The 17,580-nt window shown below is 45.3% G+C and overlaps 1 protein-coding gene across 1 annotated transcript in view; it reads right to left on the bottom strand.

Moving 5' to 3' along the window:
• NAPG (NSF attachment protein gamma) overlaps nt 1-17,580 on the bottom strand; it is a 154,097-nt gene that overhangs the window by 70,890 nt on the left and 65,627 nt on the right. Inside the window, exons 8-9 of the mRNA XM_078688150.1 lie at nt 11,497-11,567; nt 12-90 (exon numbers count right to left, since the gene is read on the bottom strand). Of these exons, the coding sequence (XP_078544276.1) occupies nt 12-90; nt 11,497-11,567 (150 nt within the window). The remainder of the gene's footprint in view (nt 1-11; nt 91-11,496; nt 11,568-17,580) is intronic.

Raw genomic sequence — 17,580 nt, 5'->3', positions numbered from 1 at the left:
CTAGCTGTTACCTTAAAGCATGTTGGGTAATTTTCTATTTCTTTATAAATGCTTTTTTCCTTCTGGAGGGAAACCGCAGCTTCATCTAACCTGTTTTGAAAAATAAAAAAATCATCAGAATTACTAAAGGTACAACAAAATGTTAAGCTAAGTTGGGTACATGTCCGAGTAATATCACATAAAGCCTTAATAATGGTTTAAAAGTAGTCTGAAATGGAGTAGACCACAAAGAGCTGTAAACATATTTTATGCTACAAGAAAACCAAAGCAGGGTGTCAATATCGGTAAGAGGGTGAAATAGATCTTACAAATGCTGTTAGTGCATACTGTCTAACCAACCTGGAAATGGAATTCAGGTACAATTATCATTTAAACCTCTATATTGCATTCCCCCAAATCCAGCTATTACTTGGCTTCTGCACTCATGTTAAACTTTGCCCTTCAATTTAGAACAATTATTATACCTAGCTAACTTCAATGTTTGAATGTTACATATCTGCTAAATCATGTACACCTTGAATTTATATGGTTAAGACTTGTGGATCCAATGTGCATATACAGAACTCTTTTGCTTCCCTGTGTTCCGTTTAATCTACTGTACATATATCTATTACGCAAAGTGCTTCAACCAGGGGCGGCTCCTCCATTAGAGCGGAGGAGCATCACCCCACTGCTTTCACGCAGAGTGAGAAGCAGGAACATAAACTGGTATTTTAAATACCATTTTATGTTTCTGGTTCTCGCACAAGCAGAAGGCAGGGTATGGCTGGTTGGGGGCGGGTGGGAGGGTATGCCTCGTTGGTGAAGGGAGGGCGGGTCGGGGAGGAGTGCTTTCTCTAAGCAGCCTACATAGAGAAAATGGCCTCCCTACAGGCGCCCGGCTGGGGGCTGTCCGCACCAATCACAACGCTGCCATTGCAGCGCTATGATTAGCTTACAGGAGGGGAGGGAGCAAGCCTGTTCCAGTTCAGGAGCAGGAAAACGTCAAACGGGGGACCCATACCAGGAGCAGAGGTGGCGCGGGACCCGGTCAGGTACACCCCCCTCACCCCCCCGGTATTGCGAGCCACGACTACATTAGAAATCATATATCACAGGTTCAATAAACTATTTCAAAAACCTAATAAAAACTGATTCAGTATGACAGAGGGGGAAACTCAGGAACAGGATCTTTGAAGAGCCCTTAACACAACCAATGAGAACACTGTAGATGGAATTTCCTTATTGGAAATACTGGTGTCGAGGCAAGGAAGTAGATTCCCAGGGTGTGGCACAGCAAACTGCAGGGAACTCACAAGTAGACAGGTATTGGCTATCCATTTTCAGTTAATTGCCTCCTCTCTCTCTGGAATTTCCCACAAATCTACTCCTGTGACTGGTTGGAGCAAAGGTACTGTTTGTGGTAAAAGGAAGAGACTGTTTCCATATTAAATAGGTGTGTAGGAGACGATTTTCACTAAGAAAAAGATTTATGACTTAATGCACATTTGAACATCATATATTTAGTCGTCAGAACTTTCCATCAAGGGGTAATTGTACATGAAGTAGTTTTCCCCCCTTATTACTCCTTGCAATCTACAACTGGTGTAGACTTCTAGATGCTCTGTGAAAACCATAAAATGTAAAAAAAAATATTATAATAATAATGCTGTGGTATTAATGTTCGGTTTTCAAAAGGAGAACTTTCTGAATCGTGAGCAAGTTACTTTAGAAAGATTTAAATAATACAAGGATGTGAGTTGTGCGCAAATATATGACAGGACATGGAACATTTAATGGGACTGTCCCTCTTTTCTGATCAACCAAAGAAGGCTGGCTTAGCTACTAGGTGTCGGAAAAACAAAAGATGTGCTGTGGGACAAGTTTCTGAAAGAGGAAGGGTAAGCCAGCAGACTGATGGAATACAATGTTTTGATCGATGTTAGCCAGTTAAGCGTCCAGTAACTGTTTTCCAATTTTAATATTAATATTACCCTAGCATATAACTATTGATGAATATATGTTTTGTAGTTTGCACAAGGAGGAAATGGCTTGACATTTGTGCACCTTTTGAAGCCACCTGTGTTGAAAAAAGTTTACTAATATTATACACGAAACTAAGACTATACCATTAGAAAAACAGTCAGTCCATTAACCATGCTTCATTTGTTTGAAGAAAACAAAAGCGAACCTCCCCAAATATTTTCTTAGGAGGTCAGGCCCACTTCCAGCACAGGTCCAGCCACTTTTACCATGAGCACTACCTGCTGTCCACATGGACACTACCCAAAGCCAGATTCCTGCCAGCATCTTCCCAAGCACAGGGTCGAGGACTTTCTCCCCCAAAAAACCTGTGATAAAAATAGCTCAGAGTGCACTTTATAGTGCAATTCACAATACTTTCCCCATCGCATAATGTAGGCATTTAATGCAACGACTGTCCATGGAAACTGACATTCGGTGTGATTGGCTGAAAGGGAAAGTTTTGTCAACCGTGATCTCTGATTATCATTCAGAGTCTGCATTCTTAAATTACAGACAATACTTGTTTCAATTGTGTGGCAGGGGAGCCATGGGAAAAAATACAGGCAAGGAAAATGGGGACGCTTGTCCTTGACGGAGTAGTAAAAAACACAGTGATAGCTTCCACTTGCACCAGGACCAACCAATGTGCAAAAGGGCCTCCGCACAGGGCACGACCACAAAATGTGTCTCCCGCCTCACATTTTCACCAGGTGCATTGGGGTTTAGTGCTATTGGTAGAGAATCTTTACTAGAGACTCTCTGCCCCCTGCATTGGATGCAAAGTTATTTGTCCGCTCCATAATTTCACCCCACTGTTCATTTTTACCAGGCTCGTTGGAAAGGTAGTTTTGCGTTCTCTACCGCCCCCCTCCCCCATGTATTCAGTATCTTGTATATGCCACCCCAAAGGTTATCGTAATGCAGATGAGATGAAGAGTACAACATTTTCCGACTACATAACTAGAAATGGCAGATTAACCAATACATCCTTGATATTAGAGAACACCCCATCATTTTTTTGTATTCCTCACTAAGACAGAAGAATTTTTCACCCAGGACTAAATGTGCAAGTTTCCCTGCTCATTTGTACAATAAAATTAAAGGTGTGCATGAACCTTCTGCATATGATGTACTTATAAAGGTAGCAAGTGCTCTGTAAACAATCACAACAACTTTTAGGTAGACCCCGTTGCTTATCACAACGCATACACTAAGGCAGGTTTGGCACGAGTAAATTAAATAAAGGTATTCCTGCTGTGTGCACTGGAAAACATTTTAAGAGTACGTTTAGGTAAGTGATACCATTTCACGTTGCTATTCACAGAGCCCACCCTATGGAGAGTTCGGTCCAATAAATAATGTTATGCTTTGTGTGTGCTACACATTTTAGGAGTCGATACTGGTAAGTGGTAAAGCATTTCAAACACAGTGGCTTTTAAATGTACAAAAAATGTAGAGAAGCTAATTTACATATTATGTAAATAGAGAGAGAGCTGGCCATTTTACTTAACCGTTGGTGAAGTATGGATGTGTATTCCATTTCAGAATCACAGGTACAACTAGACCTTCACCACTATTTTTAACATATTAACCCAGTTTCGATAGCTTGCACCTGTACACGATTAGGGCTTTAACACTTGGAGCTAGGTTGTGGCACTGCTGACACACACTGTCCCAAGTTGACACAGAATGGCAATAAAATGTTCCTATCAGATGAGCTGATACATTACTGGAGGGGGGGGTTATAGTATGTGTCTTCTACAAACAAATGCAAATCCTCGCATTCGTTTAGGCAGGTCACGATTTTCCTGTTCAATATGACAAATGTATGAATTCCAAGTGCCAAAGGAATTGTTTCCTACTCTTACATGGGCAATTCCCTAGTATGCGGCCAACGTGGGGTGCATGGCATAATGCATGTCATCCGCATTCAGATTTTTAATATCACCCTGACTGGAGCCTGCCCCTGCGAGGCACTCAGGGATTCAGAATGTTGCTAAAGGCATGAACCTATCGAGTTCGGAAAACGAGGATCCTCAGAACACTGCTTGGAAAAATTGTCATGAGCCATTCCAGATTCAGTACAAAGGGACAAAAAGCCCTTTATCAAGAACCATTGTGTGATGATGGTCAGTCAATGCCCTCAAACAATAGCTGTGAATACAGATATCCCTAGGCGTTGACAATACGGAGAATAGATCAGGCTTTTTCGAATAAGACTTCGGACAATTCCTCATTAAACCTCTAGATGGCAGATTATGCCAAAGGACTAAAACTTAAAACTTTAACAGATTCATTCGGCAAAACAAGCAATCCTGCCAGTGACTGTCAGGATAAGCACGGTAGGGAGATCAGAGTAGTATTACGCAAAATGTAACAGATAAATGTTAATCGTCAGGATACACCCATCATTTTAGAGGCGCACGGGAAGAAGGCTGGCAAGAACCCGCAGCCAGGGAGGCTGCTTCTAAAATGTACTAATAACTAGTTAACGGGAACACCGGTTACGTTGACAGTTTTAAAGTAGAAAAAAGGCATCGAGTTGGAAACAGACCTTCGGAAATGTTTCAAGGAAGATCCCTGGAGGTCAAATTGCAAACGAAGGGTTTAGAACGCGTTTAACATTCACTATATAACATCCCTAGTAAAATATACCGATGGAGCGTTACCAGATCATAACAAAATAATTTACCATATAAGCATGCTATGCCTCTAATACTGCCCTTATTCAAGCCATTGTTGCCACCTAACAATTGTACGAAAACCTTGCAAACATGTTGATGATATAAAAAATATAAGGAAGAAAACCTGAAAGAATATCAAACAAAATCAGATGATTTGAGGAGTAGAAACTACACCAGGGCACCATTTATCAATCCCAGCAACTGTCAGTGACAACATTTGAAATATTCTTGAATCAACAGCGACGAACTTCCCCCAACGGACCCCTGTTGATCACGACCAATGATGAAGGATGGCACCCTGCAGAGGGGGGGATTATTGGTGAGTAACTGATAAAAAACATAATTTGCATTTTGAGTGAAACTCGATAAGTGTACTCTCGGGTGTGGTGGTAGGGTTAGACTTTTGCCAGTCCCCGAACTAAAAACCCTGCATTATGCAGAATTTGCGGAAAGACTACATGGGGAAGCATCTGTGGGCAAAGACTTACAGTAAAGAAGAATCGTAACTCTTGGAGAGACCAAAGCCATCCACCTTTTTTTGTTTCTAGCACCCAATAACACATTTCTTGCTAATTCCAAAGTACCAGGGTTCACCGCAGAAAGGATACATTGGTCTGCCCTGGGCTAGAGTATCCACTAGTGAGCTTGTTGTTGGTCGGAGCGCATCCAGCTGAATTCCAGATGGATGGGCTCCTTCAAAAACAGAGCAGGTTCTGATGAACACACAACAGCATCAAAGAGGCCATGTCCTACGATCCTTCAATACAATTTGATTAGCAGTCTCGGCCAACCATCTGTAATCGCTTTCTTGCCTGAACAGCTAGAGATCCTATATGCTGGGCTGGGAAACTCTCCCTTTTCAGAGGCGATGGGGAGCCGATTATTCATAGGACAAGGGATTTTGTTTAGGTCTCCTTACGCTATGGAGCTCGTAGTTCCACACTTCTAGGTGTTCCCTGAGCACAGCAGCACACAGCCGCATGAGCACAAAGTACAAAGTGCAAAATGTGGTGATGTGGCCCACTCCCTGGGGGTAGGGGTGGACACAGACATGCTTACACTGCCTCATTTATACGGCAACGAAAAAACCAAAGTGATGGATGGAATGATTTAATTAGTCTTAGCCACCGGTAATTACTTAGGCCATGTCCCAATCTAAAGAGCTACATTGGACTGAGGAGGCCGATATAGGCAGAAACCGGTCTTAGGGTTATTGTAATTCTGTTCGAAGGGAGCCGGACCTGGCAGTTCAGTCTTGGTTCTTCCTACTAGGGCAGGATCAAGCCTGATTTGCATATTGCTGGTTACTCTCTCAGCTGGCATAGAGGCCAAAAGAACAATGGACTGGAATGCGGCCCAGAGCAATTACCAGTGGCTGAGATTAATTCAAGCATTCCTCCACCCCTTCACATTTTTGTGTACCTCAGTGCGATGCCCCCCATGCGATGGGTATGCCCAGACATGGATCCCGTGCTCACTGTACTATAGGACTGAAGATACACCTCACTGAAAAGGCCCATATGGAACAAAACCGGTCTTGGGGCGCTTGTGCTTCCGTTCAGAAGGCACCTGGCCTGTCAATTCGGGCTGGGCTGCTCTATAGGAGCTGGTTCCAGACAGAAGCCGCATGGTTGGCAAAAGAACTATGGAATGGAATGCAACTCAGAGGAATTACCAGTGGCTCGTGTGTTCTGTCCTTGGCTGGGTTCCGGGGGTTGTCACTCTGTTCGGGTCCTCTCCCGTGGCTTCCGTCTTTCTATGGGCAGCCGGCTTCCTTTTGTTCCGGGTCTCTGGTGGTAGCTCGTTTTGCTTCCTCGTCCAGGCTCCCGGCTTGGCGCTTTTCCTCTGTTCCCTTTGCTTACGCAGATTCTGGGCTTGTTTGGCCTGGACGAGGCATTTGTCCTGATGGTGGTTCTCACGTGGGATCTTCTCCCTTGGTTTCCGCTGCTGTGGGTGTTGGTTAGTCCGGGGGTGCTGGACTTTCCCAGTTCTTCCTCTCCGCTTCGTGCGGGGATTTGCGTCTTCTATCTCTTTATCCCTGGCTCTGGGGTGCTGGGGCCTGCGGGCTCGGGGTTTGCTCCTGGGATGTGTTGGCATTTCTTCTGGCTCGTTTTGCCCAGCTCTTCTGTCCTTCTCGCATTGATGGGTTTCTGCTGGTGCCCTTGCCTCCCGGTTCGCTCCCTTGTCATGTCGGCTCTCTGTTGTTCCACAGGGTCGGGCCTCGTCATTGTGTGGCCTCATGGCAGCTCGCTTCAGCGGCTCGTTTTCTGCGAGTGGGTCATCGCAGGCTTGGTTTGCTTGGCACCTGCGCTGGGTTGGCATGCTCCTTCGTGAAGCGTTCCCCTTGCTTCTGGGTGCTTTTTAATTCCTTGTGCAGTGTGGCCCTGTGGTGGGCCTTTGCTTCCCCTCTTGGGGCTGGGCCTTGGGTCTGGACCCTTCTGTTTTTGTTCCTCCTTGGAATGAGTCAAAGTGGCCTGATGGTTAAGGTTGCAGTCCATTACTCAAACGGTCATGTGATCAAATACTAAGAGTCCTTGCAGGATTTCCACTGTTAGTCACTTTTGTTCCTTGGTGGTTGGGTTGCTTCAGGGTTGTTTCCTGTGGCTTCCGGGGCCTGTTTTTTGCCTTGAGCCTTCCTGGGTCCTTTCGCTGGTGTTGCGCTCCCTTCTGGGGGTCCTTTGGGCAGCTGGAGTCCGTATCCTGCCTCTTTCTCACCGTGTTGATGGTGTTTCATTGGCCTTCGCTTCTGCTGGTCTGTTGGGGTCCTTTCTATGCTCTCCTTCGTTCTTGTGGCTCCTGTCGGTCCCCTCTGGTGGTGTCTGGTTCCCAGGCTTATGCCCTCGGTTCCCTCGATTGTCCGCTGGGCCTGGTGGGTTTTGTTTCCTTCTTTCCCTCCCGTCATTGGATTTGGGGTGGCTTCTGTTCTCTCGTCCGGTTCCGGAGTCTGGGGTTTTTGCCTACATTTCACTTTTGGCTGTCCGTCCGGCAGTCCTGATGTGTTTGGGTCGGCCTGCCTCTTTCGGTTGTGGTGCCGTCTTGCTGTTGCTTTTGGCTCCTTACGGTCTGCTTCCGTGCCTTATCTGTCCTCCTTCCGTCATTGATTCGGACAGATTTTCTGCCGGCCCTATGGATCTCTGGAGTTTGGGTCCTTCAGCCCTTCTTGTGTCTCGCTGTCCTGGGCTGATTCTTCCTGCTCGTGGTTGCCTCTCCCTTGGGTGATTCCTTCCGCTCGTTTATGTTCTTTGGGTTTGCCCTGCTTCTTTGGCATCCCCTTCTGGTCCATTGGTTTCTTGTGAGTTTCCATGAAGCCGCTTGGCTTTGGTATGCGCTCACTTCGTTAATCATGTGGCAAGGAAGACTTACGAGGAGGTAATGCCCCGGTTACTTACTGATAATCTTCATTACTCCAAGTATAGTCTACCTCGCCAAATGTGTTCCCATCACTCCCTCCCTGTCTGGCTATCGGCTTCATGTTCGTGCTTGGTAGTTTCCGGCTGAATGGTTGGGCTGGCCCGCCTTTTATAGAGGTCAGGGGTGATAGGGGTCGGCCATGTTGAGAAGGGATGGGAGGCTAACTTTTGCTTTGGAGGGTTCTGGTGTGGAGCTGAAGAACACTTCGTTAATCATGTGGTGAGGTAGACTATACTCGGAGTAATGAAGATTACCAGTAAGTAACCGGGCATTCAGTCTGCTGGTCGAAGAGCACAGCTTTGACACCCCAGGCACTTGTGAAATGGCTGCAGGAAGGTTAGTCACCCACTGTGCCCTGTGTTCATTTGATATCAGCAACATGTACTTAACTGTTTTAAATAGGTTACACAAGTGCAATGGCATGAGTGTATAAGACGTGCTCAATGATAATTTCTTTATCTTTATATTTTGTTGCACTTTTTAATACTGTATCCATTGCAAATTGCATTCTATCTAAAACAACTTGAAAGGGAATGCCTGCTTGTCCTCCTTCTGGGGCTATGGGTCCATATCAAACATTTAATTAGGTCTTTGCAATGGAGCATAGGAAACATTTTGAAAACTTGCAAGTGCATCCATGTATAATTTCTGACTGTGTCTCTTGTTGGAGGGAGTCTTGTAAGATATGTTGCAGATAACGTTCCAATCTTTCAGTGGTTCAATAGAGCACCTCCTACATGGATGTTATTTCATGAGCGACTGACTCTTCCTTCCTGCTTGGCTTACATGTTTTACATGTTTTAAATGTTTTGATGATGCTACTTTAAGTGTTGAAACTGACCGTAGAGCACTGCATATTCACTGGATGAAACACTTGCTCATTGTCCATGGACGCGTGCCTTGCTGCTATACCCATAAGAGGTTATAAGCTGCTGCTTCCCTCACTGAGGGTTTCTGTTGTTCTTGGCCTCCCATCCCACTTAAGGAAGTGTCCATATGTGGATAATGAACATCCTACTCTCATCATGCTTTAGTGTACAGGCCCTACCCTCAGCTGTCTCCACAGTTTTATCCTTCAGACAAGCTTCACCTTGCACACTCTGCAGCCCTTTTCAAACGTTTAGCACAATTGCTACTACAATTCTGACTGCTACACTGTGCTACTGGTGCCCTGGACAGTTGTCTCGTTGATATCAGCATCTTTACTTTCTATTTCAGGGGTTTTGAGCAGTTCCCAGATATTTTAGCCCTTCCCATTGACAAAAGGCTGTAATTTCTAATATTCAGCTCTTTCCATGCACTTCATTTTTCGCGTGAGAAAGTGTCACTCATAATTGTTGAATGTCACTCATAATGACACTGAAATGATGAAAATGTCACACATAGCAATATAGCAATCTTAAACCTTGGCGGCTATGCATTTGCTGGAATTTTCATAATTGGAAAAGTTAACCTGCAAGACTCGCAATGAGAGTCCTGCTGGGTGAAGGATTTATTTCTGGTCAAGAGCCAGACTGAGCAGCAGGTGCTTAACTCGCTGAGTTAGAACTATCTCGCACTGGTTAAGGTGGCTTTCGAGCACAACACGGGCAAATGCAGGGTTTGACCCTTTAGATTTTAGTCATTGAAGTCAATAAGTTTACAGTGTTCTTACAACATCAAATAGTTAGTTGAACTGCTTTCTTGCAGGATCCAACATGTATCCATGGGTCGAGTGTACTACTCTTAGGACAAGAAAATGATCCATGTCACTAGACCTGCCAAAGACGAGGCCCCCAGGACCCATCTGTGGGATCAGACGGTCCGCGCAAAATGCAGGCTAAATGCTTCGAATCTACTGCAGTATTGACAAAACTAGGAAGCCATGCAGAGAAAAAAATATGTTTAAATAAACCGAGCATATGGTAAAATATTCCGAATATTAAAAAATACCTCACACTGGAGATCTGCAGGAATCTGGTGGAGCGTCGAGCAAAAAATATCGAATTGATACGGTTTCCGGAGAGCACAGTAGATTTAAAGCTGTAACATTGACACTTTCGGGGATCTAATGCAGGCATCGTGTTTAAATAAAGGGTGCTTCTAAATATTTCGAAATCTTGACAAACAGTGGAGAAATATAAGAAACCAATCTGAAGATTTAGAACAGTAAACCGCCATGTTGCTGAAAAGTTTGGTAGAAGGAGGTAACATCACTTCCGTGGCTTCGATGCACACGTGCCATAGATTTGCAATCCAGAGTTCAAGGCAGATTATGACAGTAACACAGAGGGTTCGGAATACCACGACGTGGTCACACATTAGATTATGTCGCACTAAAGAAAAAAAAGATTCTGACTCGCTGGAAAAAAATAAGAACATAACACAATACACAATTACGATACGTAATGCGTAAAACAGAAACCAGTCCGAAATCTCAGGATAAACAAACTCTATACAATGGCCAGGCGGAAAAAAAATATCTTTTCACACTATAGCAACTCGGAAACCAGCTTCCTTTCTAAATGAACCACGTGCCAAAGTGAACTTCAATGTCCAAAAAATTGAGTTGTTCTCAATTAAGAACATAAGTGAGAAGAATATGGCGGAAACATGTTGGCGATAATCCTGTTAAAACACAATTGTGCTTGAAGGATACAAATTCCAAGATGAAGCTGAGAGCGGTTTTCAACAGTGGCTGAGCTGGACAACGTAGTTATCCGACACTTCACATATAACAAAAGATCCTCGTATAAAGTGCGATATATTTCAAAGTAAGGTGGCTAACAAACTTCTAATTTCTGTTCTATACACACATTTTCTAGGACTTGGAAAGTCTAATATTTATTACACTTCAAGTGCCATTAAGTTACACCGAGTTTTAAACGGATAGTGTATTCCATGACACAAGATCGACATCTTGTGGCCATAAAATATATTTCACTGCTTACAGGCTAAGCGGATCATACATACCCGCGCAATAAAGAGCTTAAGCAATTCTAAACTGCTGACGGCAAAAAAGCGTGGGAAAAGTTTATTTTCTACTTGACACCCTCTTCAAATCAAGGTCCGTTATAAACATTTTCTTCTGAATTTTGAAATCTCCTTGATATGTGTGCACTTACATTCTACACAGCGATGTCACATACACAATAACCTCCCAGAAGTTAGTTAACGACAATTAATCTGAAAACATAAATAGGCAAGAACCAAAAAGATGGACTGTCAATAGGGTGATTGCCTGCCCCCTCCCCCCCTCTGAAAATACTACGGTTATTTTCACAAAAACAAACCACCAGTCTCGCTCGAAACGCTCCTCTCCGTTACAGGTGAACTCATTTAACACAAGTCTTGGGCTTACCACGGGAAGAATACTAAATCTGTAACAAATAGTTCAGATACGTTAAATAAAATCTACCTGCGTGCTCTCACTAGGAGTCTTGAAGCTTTACCCAGCAGTTCTACCGCCTGTCGCAAGCGATCCTCATTCTGAAAGAGAAAACCGTGAAATAAAATACGTTTTTCAGGAGTTCTCCATTTGTTGCTGCATGTAAAATATTCAGTTCTAGAATGTTCCAGGCACAGGATATTCAAGTATTGTTTGTAACAGACTTCTATCTGCGCCGTCTACTAGGGCAAGAATGTGGAGAAAAAATCAAATACAGTGGGCCTCATTTATGAGAAGTGACGCATCGCTGCGTAAAAGCAGCGATGCGTCACTTCTCAGTGCGCCCTCCTTGCGAAATACCCGAAGCGTCAAATTTAATGTATGAGGCATCATGTCGCAAGGAGTTACAGATATGTCGGTATTTCTGACATATCTGAATGGCGCAAAAGTGACGCATGGTTGGAGTGTGTCACAAAAGTGACGCAACTCCAGCAATGCGTCCTTTCACATGGGGCAAGCCCCATGTGAAAGGGCCTGCATCAGTCTTATGCCTGCTGTGAGGCGTGCGCACGATTTTGAAACATCGGCTCTAGGACGCAGAGATATCTCATAGATTTCACTGCGTCACTTATACAAGGCTTTTTGCGGGGAACGCCCCCCCGCATACATTATACCTTACGCAGGTATAATGTAGCGCAGGGGTTTACAAAGTGACGCATCTGCTTAGATGCGTCACTTTGCAAATAGTGCCCAACAGGAGGCATGTTTTACGCCGCCGATGCATCACAAAAAGTGACGCATCAGAAGCGCAAAACCGACACAAAGGCCTCATAAATGAGGCCAAGAGGGAGGGCAGGTTAAGGGGCATGGGGGTTGGGACGAGATGGGCCAGTGAACAGTAATACAGTGTAGTGGAAGTAAGGCTACAACGAGCAGTGGTACATGAGGGGCTGGCCAAGAGAACGAGTAAGGTGTGGGCTATGATACAGGAGCAAATTCACCTTACGGCGAACAATCAACTATGTGACTGTTCTGAAGCATATAAAATAAAATTAAAACCAGGAAGTTTGAAAAGATCCCAGCTCCTCCGAAAAGTAAAAATTCTACAAGAAACAGCGTCCAAGGATAGAGAAAAGGGCAGTGTACTCTGCATGTTCCAATGAACTGATACGCAATTTTTATGATCCGACTTCAACACACAACATGAATTCTAATGCATACTATATTATTGCCATTTTGGAATATCCCCTCTCCTATTTTGGGGATCTAATTTTTGACTCCTTATCTGAATTAATTGAGTTTAACACTCTTGAATTAGTTTTTCCTCAAACGTAACAGTTCATTTCTGCAATACATCTTGCAGCAAAGACCTCATGGTAGATTAAGGACTAGCTTTTTCAATTTATTATATTTTATTAAATATTTTAACAATCTATCTACTTAAATTCCATTGAAACTTTAACATTTGATTGGGGCTCTACCAGACCTTACCCTAGTGGCAAACCATTCAGGTCTTAGAACTTATTTTTCTTATTTATAACTGCATGGAAATCCACGTGGAAATGCATATTTTTAGTGTTTCTCTCCATTGTTTTGCACGCCTGGTATTTTGACACATGCAGTAGAAGAGCACTTTTGACAAGACACCAGCTACATGTCTGCCTAGAATAAAATGTTTTATCCTAATCTTCACACTTTCATTAGATAACTCCAATTGTGTTTATACGTTTCACAAAGTTGCATTTTGGGGTGCAGCAGTGAAGAAAGTATTCTCTCCAGTCACAAATAAAAAGCTACCATGGGCTCTTAGCCATGGTCCCCCCAGTGAGCTGCAGAGCCTCTTTTTCAAAGTACATGGAATACAAAAATAATAATTCACTAACCTCTATTGGATAAATAATTTAGACACCAAATTTGCAGCATAAAGATAACTGATACATTACATGGAAAATTAGGTTTCGATTATGTACATCAGTAATTTATGTTACACATTAAAAAAAAAGCTTGCCTCAAAATCCGGTGATCATGGGTTTGGCAAGAGGTATTTGCCATTCTTGGCTGACCTATTGCTCACACCTTATATCCTTTTAATCCTAATTTCCCCTTGCATGGGGAAGCCTGCAGTTGGAACAAGAGGTAGCTCACAGATGGAAGAGGATGAAGGAAGGATATCTAAAGCCTCCTTCAAAAAAAGAAGCACAATCTTTTCTACAGTGTAAGTTGTTACCCTACGACAATATCCCTATGCTTATAGGAATGTAACCTTACTAATTACTCTTTATGATGCTCGATCATCTTATTGCTGACTATTTTTTTGAGATCAAGCTTATTACTCTATTTATTTTCATTGCTGTGTTTGTCATTCATACATGTGACTATTTTACCAGTCCAACGGATATCCTACTTCTCTTCATGAAAGCGCTCTGATACCCACTAGGGTCATGTCTGCTCTAAACAAAACTTTTTAAATAAATAAAATAAATGTGTTCCAAGACACCTAGGTGACTTGCTCTACAAGCACCATGCAATTGTGAAACTCAGGAACCTTACATAAACCGGTGTCGCTAAAGCAATCATGGAAGCAGGCACAGATGAGAGATCAGAAGTGGTGATTTCCTTTGATCGTTGGTGGAAGTAAATGTGTTAGCCATGAGAGAAGTTGATCGCAAGGCAAATGAAAAGAGCGGAACCAGGGCACAGAGTGTGTTTTTCTTTGTAGTGAAAGGTAGTACCTCTCTGGAACATTGTTGGACTTGGCCCTTCTGGCAAGTTCACCCCTGAACTTTTTGCTTTTTGTATGTGACCTGGGGATGGGGGTTCTTGGTTTCTGCGCACTTTCACTGTGTCCCAGTGGAAAATGCGTGCGCACTCTGAGTGCGTGTGGTGAGATAGGCCTTCCCTCCCATAGGAATGCATGGGGAATGTATGTGTCCCTGGTAGTTCCTGATGCGTGGGGTGTGCCGGCCCGAGTTTGGTATGTGCAAACTCGTGAGATTGAATGCTGCGCAATGATGTGTGTGGCGTGAATGTGTCTAGTGTGGAAGTGCCTCTTCTAGACATGGGTGTGCATGTGCAGTGAGTGTGCTGGCGAGTGATTGGCTGGAGCTGGCTGGTGAGCCAGGCTCCAGGAGTCTGGATGGGTCTGCCCCAGTGGTGAGTGTTGAGATTAGCATTCTGATGTGAGTGAGGGGTGCACCTGGGACCTGAATAGGGCTGGGCTTTCCCCACACAATGCTGGCTTCGCCCCCTGTGGTGCGTCTAATGTCCCTAGCCTGGCCAGTGAAAGGAAAGGGTGGTTGAGTACTTCACAGTGCTCCAAAACCAGCTGCGACTGGTTTTTACCCCACCCTGCACCTTGAGACAAAGGAATTCACTGTATAAAAAGGGGCTGTGTCCCTTTACAAAATGTTCTTGTTCTCCAACTTGAATCTACCAGGGGCGTGCTGCTGCTGGGGCCCAGGGGAAGGCTTGCCTCCCTGGGCCCTGCCCAGCCCCTGGATGCCTGATGGACTTTCCCTGGTTAGGAGCTGTATGGATTCCCTCTCTGTGCCTGGACTTGATTTACAGCGCTTTAGGGAGTGCTGGACTTTTTTTATTCCTATGGGCCCACTGTGGTCCGATTTCTCTGGAGGAGGGAGAGCCTGGGGCTGAGCAGCTCGGCGCTGCAGCCCCTGCCTGGGGATTCCCCCCCTCCTTGTCTGCCCCTCGCAGGTGCCCACCCGGCATTCTGCCCCTTTATTCGTTTGTTCCTAATTACGGGTGCCCACCCCGTTTATGTGCTCCTTAGCGAGTGCCCACATCGCTTCTACATTTTGTTTTAGTACCGAGGGTGCCCACCCCTCCTTTCTGTCCCCGAGAATCTCCGCCGCGGCCCGAGCTGCGTTAAGATGGCTGCCGCCATCCGCGGCCCGCCTGGTTGTGGGCGGGGCCGCCGGACGGAAGTGACGCTGGCACCAGGAAGAAGCAGCCGGCCGAGGGATGGCTTCTCGCGGCCCGGGGCTCCGGTGAGTTATGGAGAGCCCTGGGGCCGCCACCAAGGGAGAGCGAAGCGGGCGCCTGGTGAAGGCGGGGCTCCCCTGAGGAGAGAGAGCCCCGCCAAGCGCTACCGCCGAAGCGGAGACCGGCCGCGTCAGGAGTCCCGGTGAGTGGGGCTCTGTTGTTGTAGTGCTGGGACCGGAGCAGTTGGCGAGAGCCCATGAGGCTCCTAGGGGGCATCTTCTGTACCAGGGGCCCGTGTTCCCCCAGAGCAATGGCGCTTTAACGATGGGGGCATTCTTATTCAAGGAGCTAGGTAGCCCCCCCATGATGTGTTCCGAGCCCGAGGGCTCCAACGATGGCCAGAGTTACTTGAAGGGCCCCGGTGGGGGGGCCGAGGGGCCTGTGTTCTTGCCCCTGAGGGCCCCAGTTGTTCTAGAGCCTAGGAGGGCTCCCAATGGGTACACTATTTGTCCTGCGAGCCTAGAGGGCTCCAAACCTTTTGCGCAGTCTTTCCTCCAGAGGGCCAGTGAGGGCCCATGTCGCAGTTTGTCCTTCCCAGCTGCCAAGCAAGTAGTGGGCAGCGGCACCTTTTAGGTTTTTCTCTCTAGGGACATATGTTCTTTTGGACTCAGGAGTGAGTCGCACTCCTTCGCCCTACTTGGCCTTCCCCAGCTGCGCAGTACTTAGTGCCAGCTACAGCGTTTAGGCCCTGTTCTGTCCCTCAGCTGCCCAGCAAGTAGTGGGCAGCTGCTACGTTTAGGTTTTCAGCGCAGTGGCGCAACCTGGATTTTGTTGTGAGTTATGTGCTTCTTAGGGTGCTAGGAAATGTACTGTGTGTTGTATGTTTTGCGCACCCTGTGTTCTGGTGCCTCTGAATGTGTTTTTATGCATCATGTACAAAGTTGCTTTCCTTACACCACTGAATGTATGTTTATGCATCATGTTTTATTCCCTACACCTCTGAATGTTGTGATGCATCATGTGTATTGTTCTCATGTTTATACCCCTAAATGTATAGTGAGACTTAGGTGGTTGTTCTTCCTAGTACAGGTGTTGCTAGGGAGGTCCTGGTTCCCTGCGTGACATTCTCCTAAGGTGGTTAGGGTTGCGCAGGTGGTACTTACCTGTTACCAGTAGTTACTGGTTGTGTGCTCTATGTTTCATTTTTGTCCTACAGTGATTATTATTCTAAACCTACAAGTGCATATTCCTGACAGTGGTCCCTGTGGCCCTGTCCTGTACATAATCCCCTGTAAATTCTGCCCGTGCCTGTTGGCACATTGTAAAGTGTGTGTTTCTATCTAATGTGTTTTGTAATTCAAAGGCTATTTTTACATATACCTTGTGTGGAGTTCCTTTTGTGGGGGCCCTTGGGTGTTGTTGCTGTGGGTGCGTGCGCAAACACTTAACTCACATTGCCTCCGAGTTTAGCCTTACTGCTCGTGTCATGTTACCAAGGGGGTGAGCAAGGGTTATCTTGGCGTGTAACTCCCTTGCCCTGACTTAGAGTGGTGGCCTCTGACTGGTTTTGGCGCAAGCCCTAGTCAAGCAATAGCAAAAAGGAGCCAAGAGGGATCTGGAAAGGTATATAAGGGATCGCCCTCCACTCTAGACAGTCAATCAACAACAAGATCCCTATACCTGGGGCGATTATTACATTTCAAAGACATGAGTACACATCACTCAGGTTGTATTCTTTGTTTACATACCGAGGTAGACCCCTGCTATCTATCGCAGTGCGGTATCACTCCTCTAATGTCTGATTGTCCCCACTCATTCTATTGTTCCAAAAAATTAAATACTACGGTCTCAATTCAAAAAGTGTCCAGCGTGATGTCCAACAAATGTCTGCCTTCTATACTGACAGTACATCTATCCACACTTCACCACATGTGTACACACCTTAGCAGGGAAAAATGTGTGGTGGAGAGGAAGGCACCTCACGGGCGAACACCCTCGGGGATGTTGGCGGATGTTACCAACTCAATGCCCCTTTCTCATCATCGGTTGCCTTCCAATCCGGAAAGAAAACAGAATAAATACAACACATAAACTGAAATGCATGTAAAGGTGCAACATAAAGAGTATAACAACATTAACTCATAAAGGACAGAGTGACATAAAATCAACAGCCAC

Source organism: Lissotriton helveticus, chromosome 4_1, assembly GCF_964261635.1.
Source record: "Lissotriton helveticus chromosome 4_1, aLisHel1.1, whole genome shotgun sequence".
NCBI lineage: Eukaryota > Metazoa > Chordata > Amphibia > Caudata > Salamandridae > Lissotriton > Lissotriton helveticus.
Note: the sequence above shows the minus strand (reverse complement) of the source record. Positions and strands in the feature narration are given on the sequence as shown.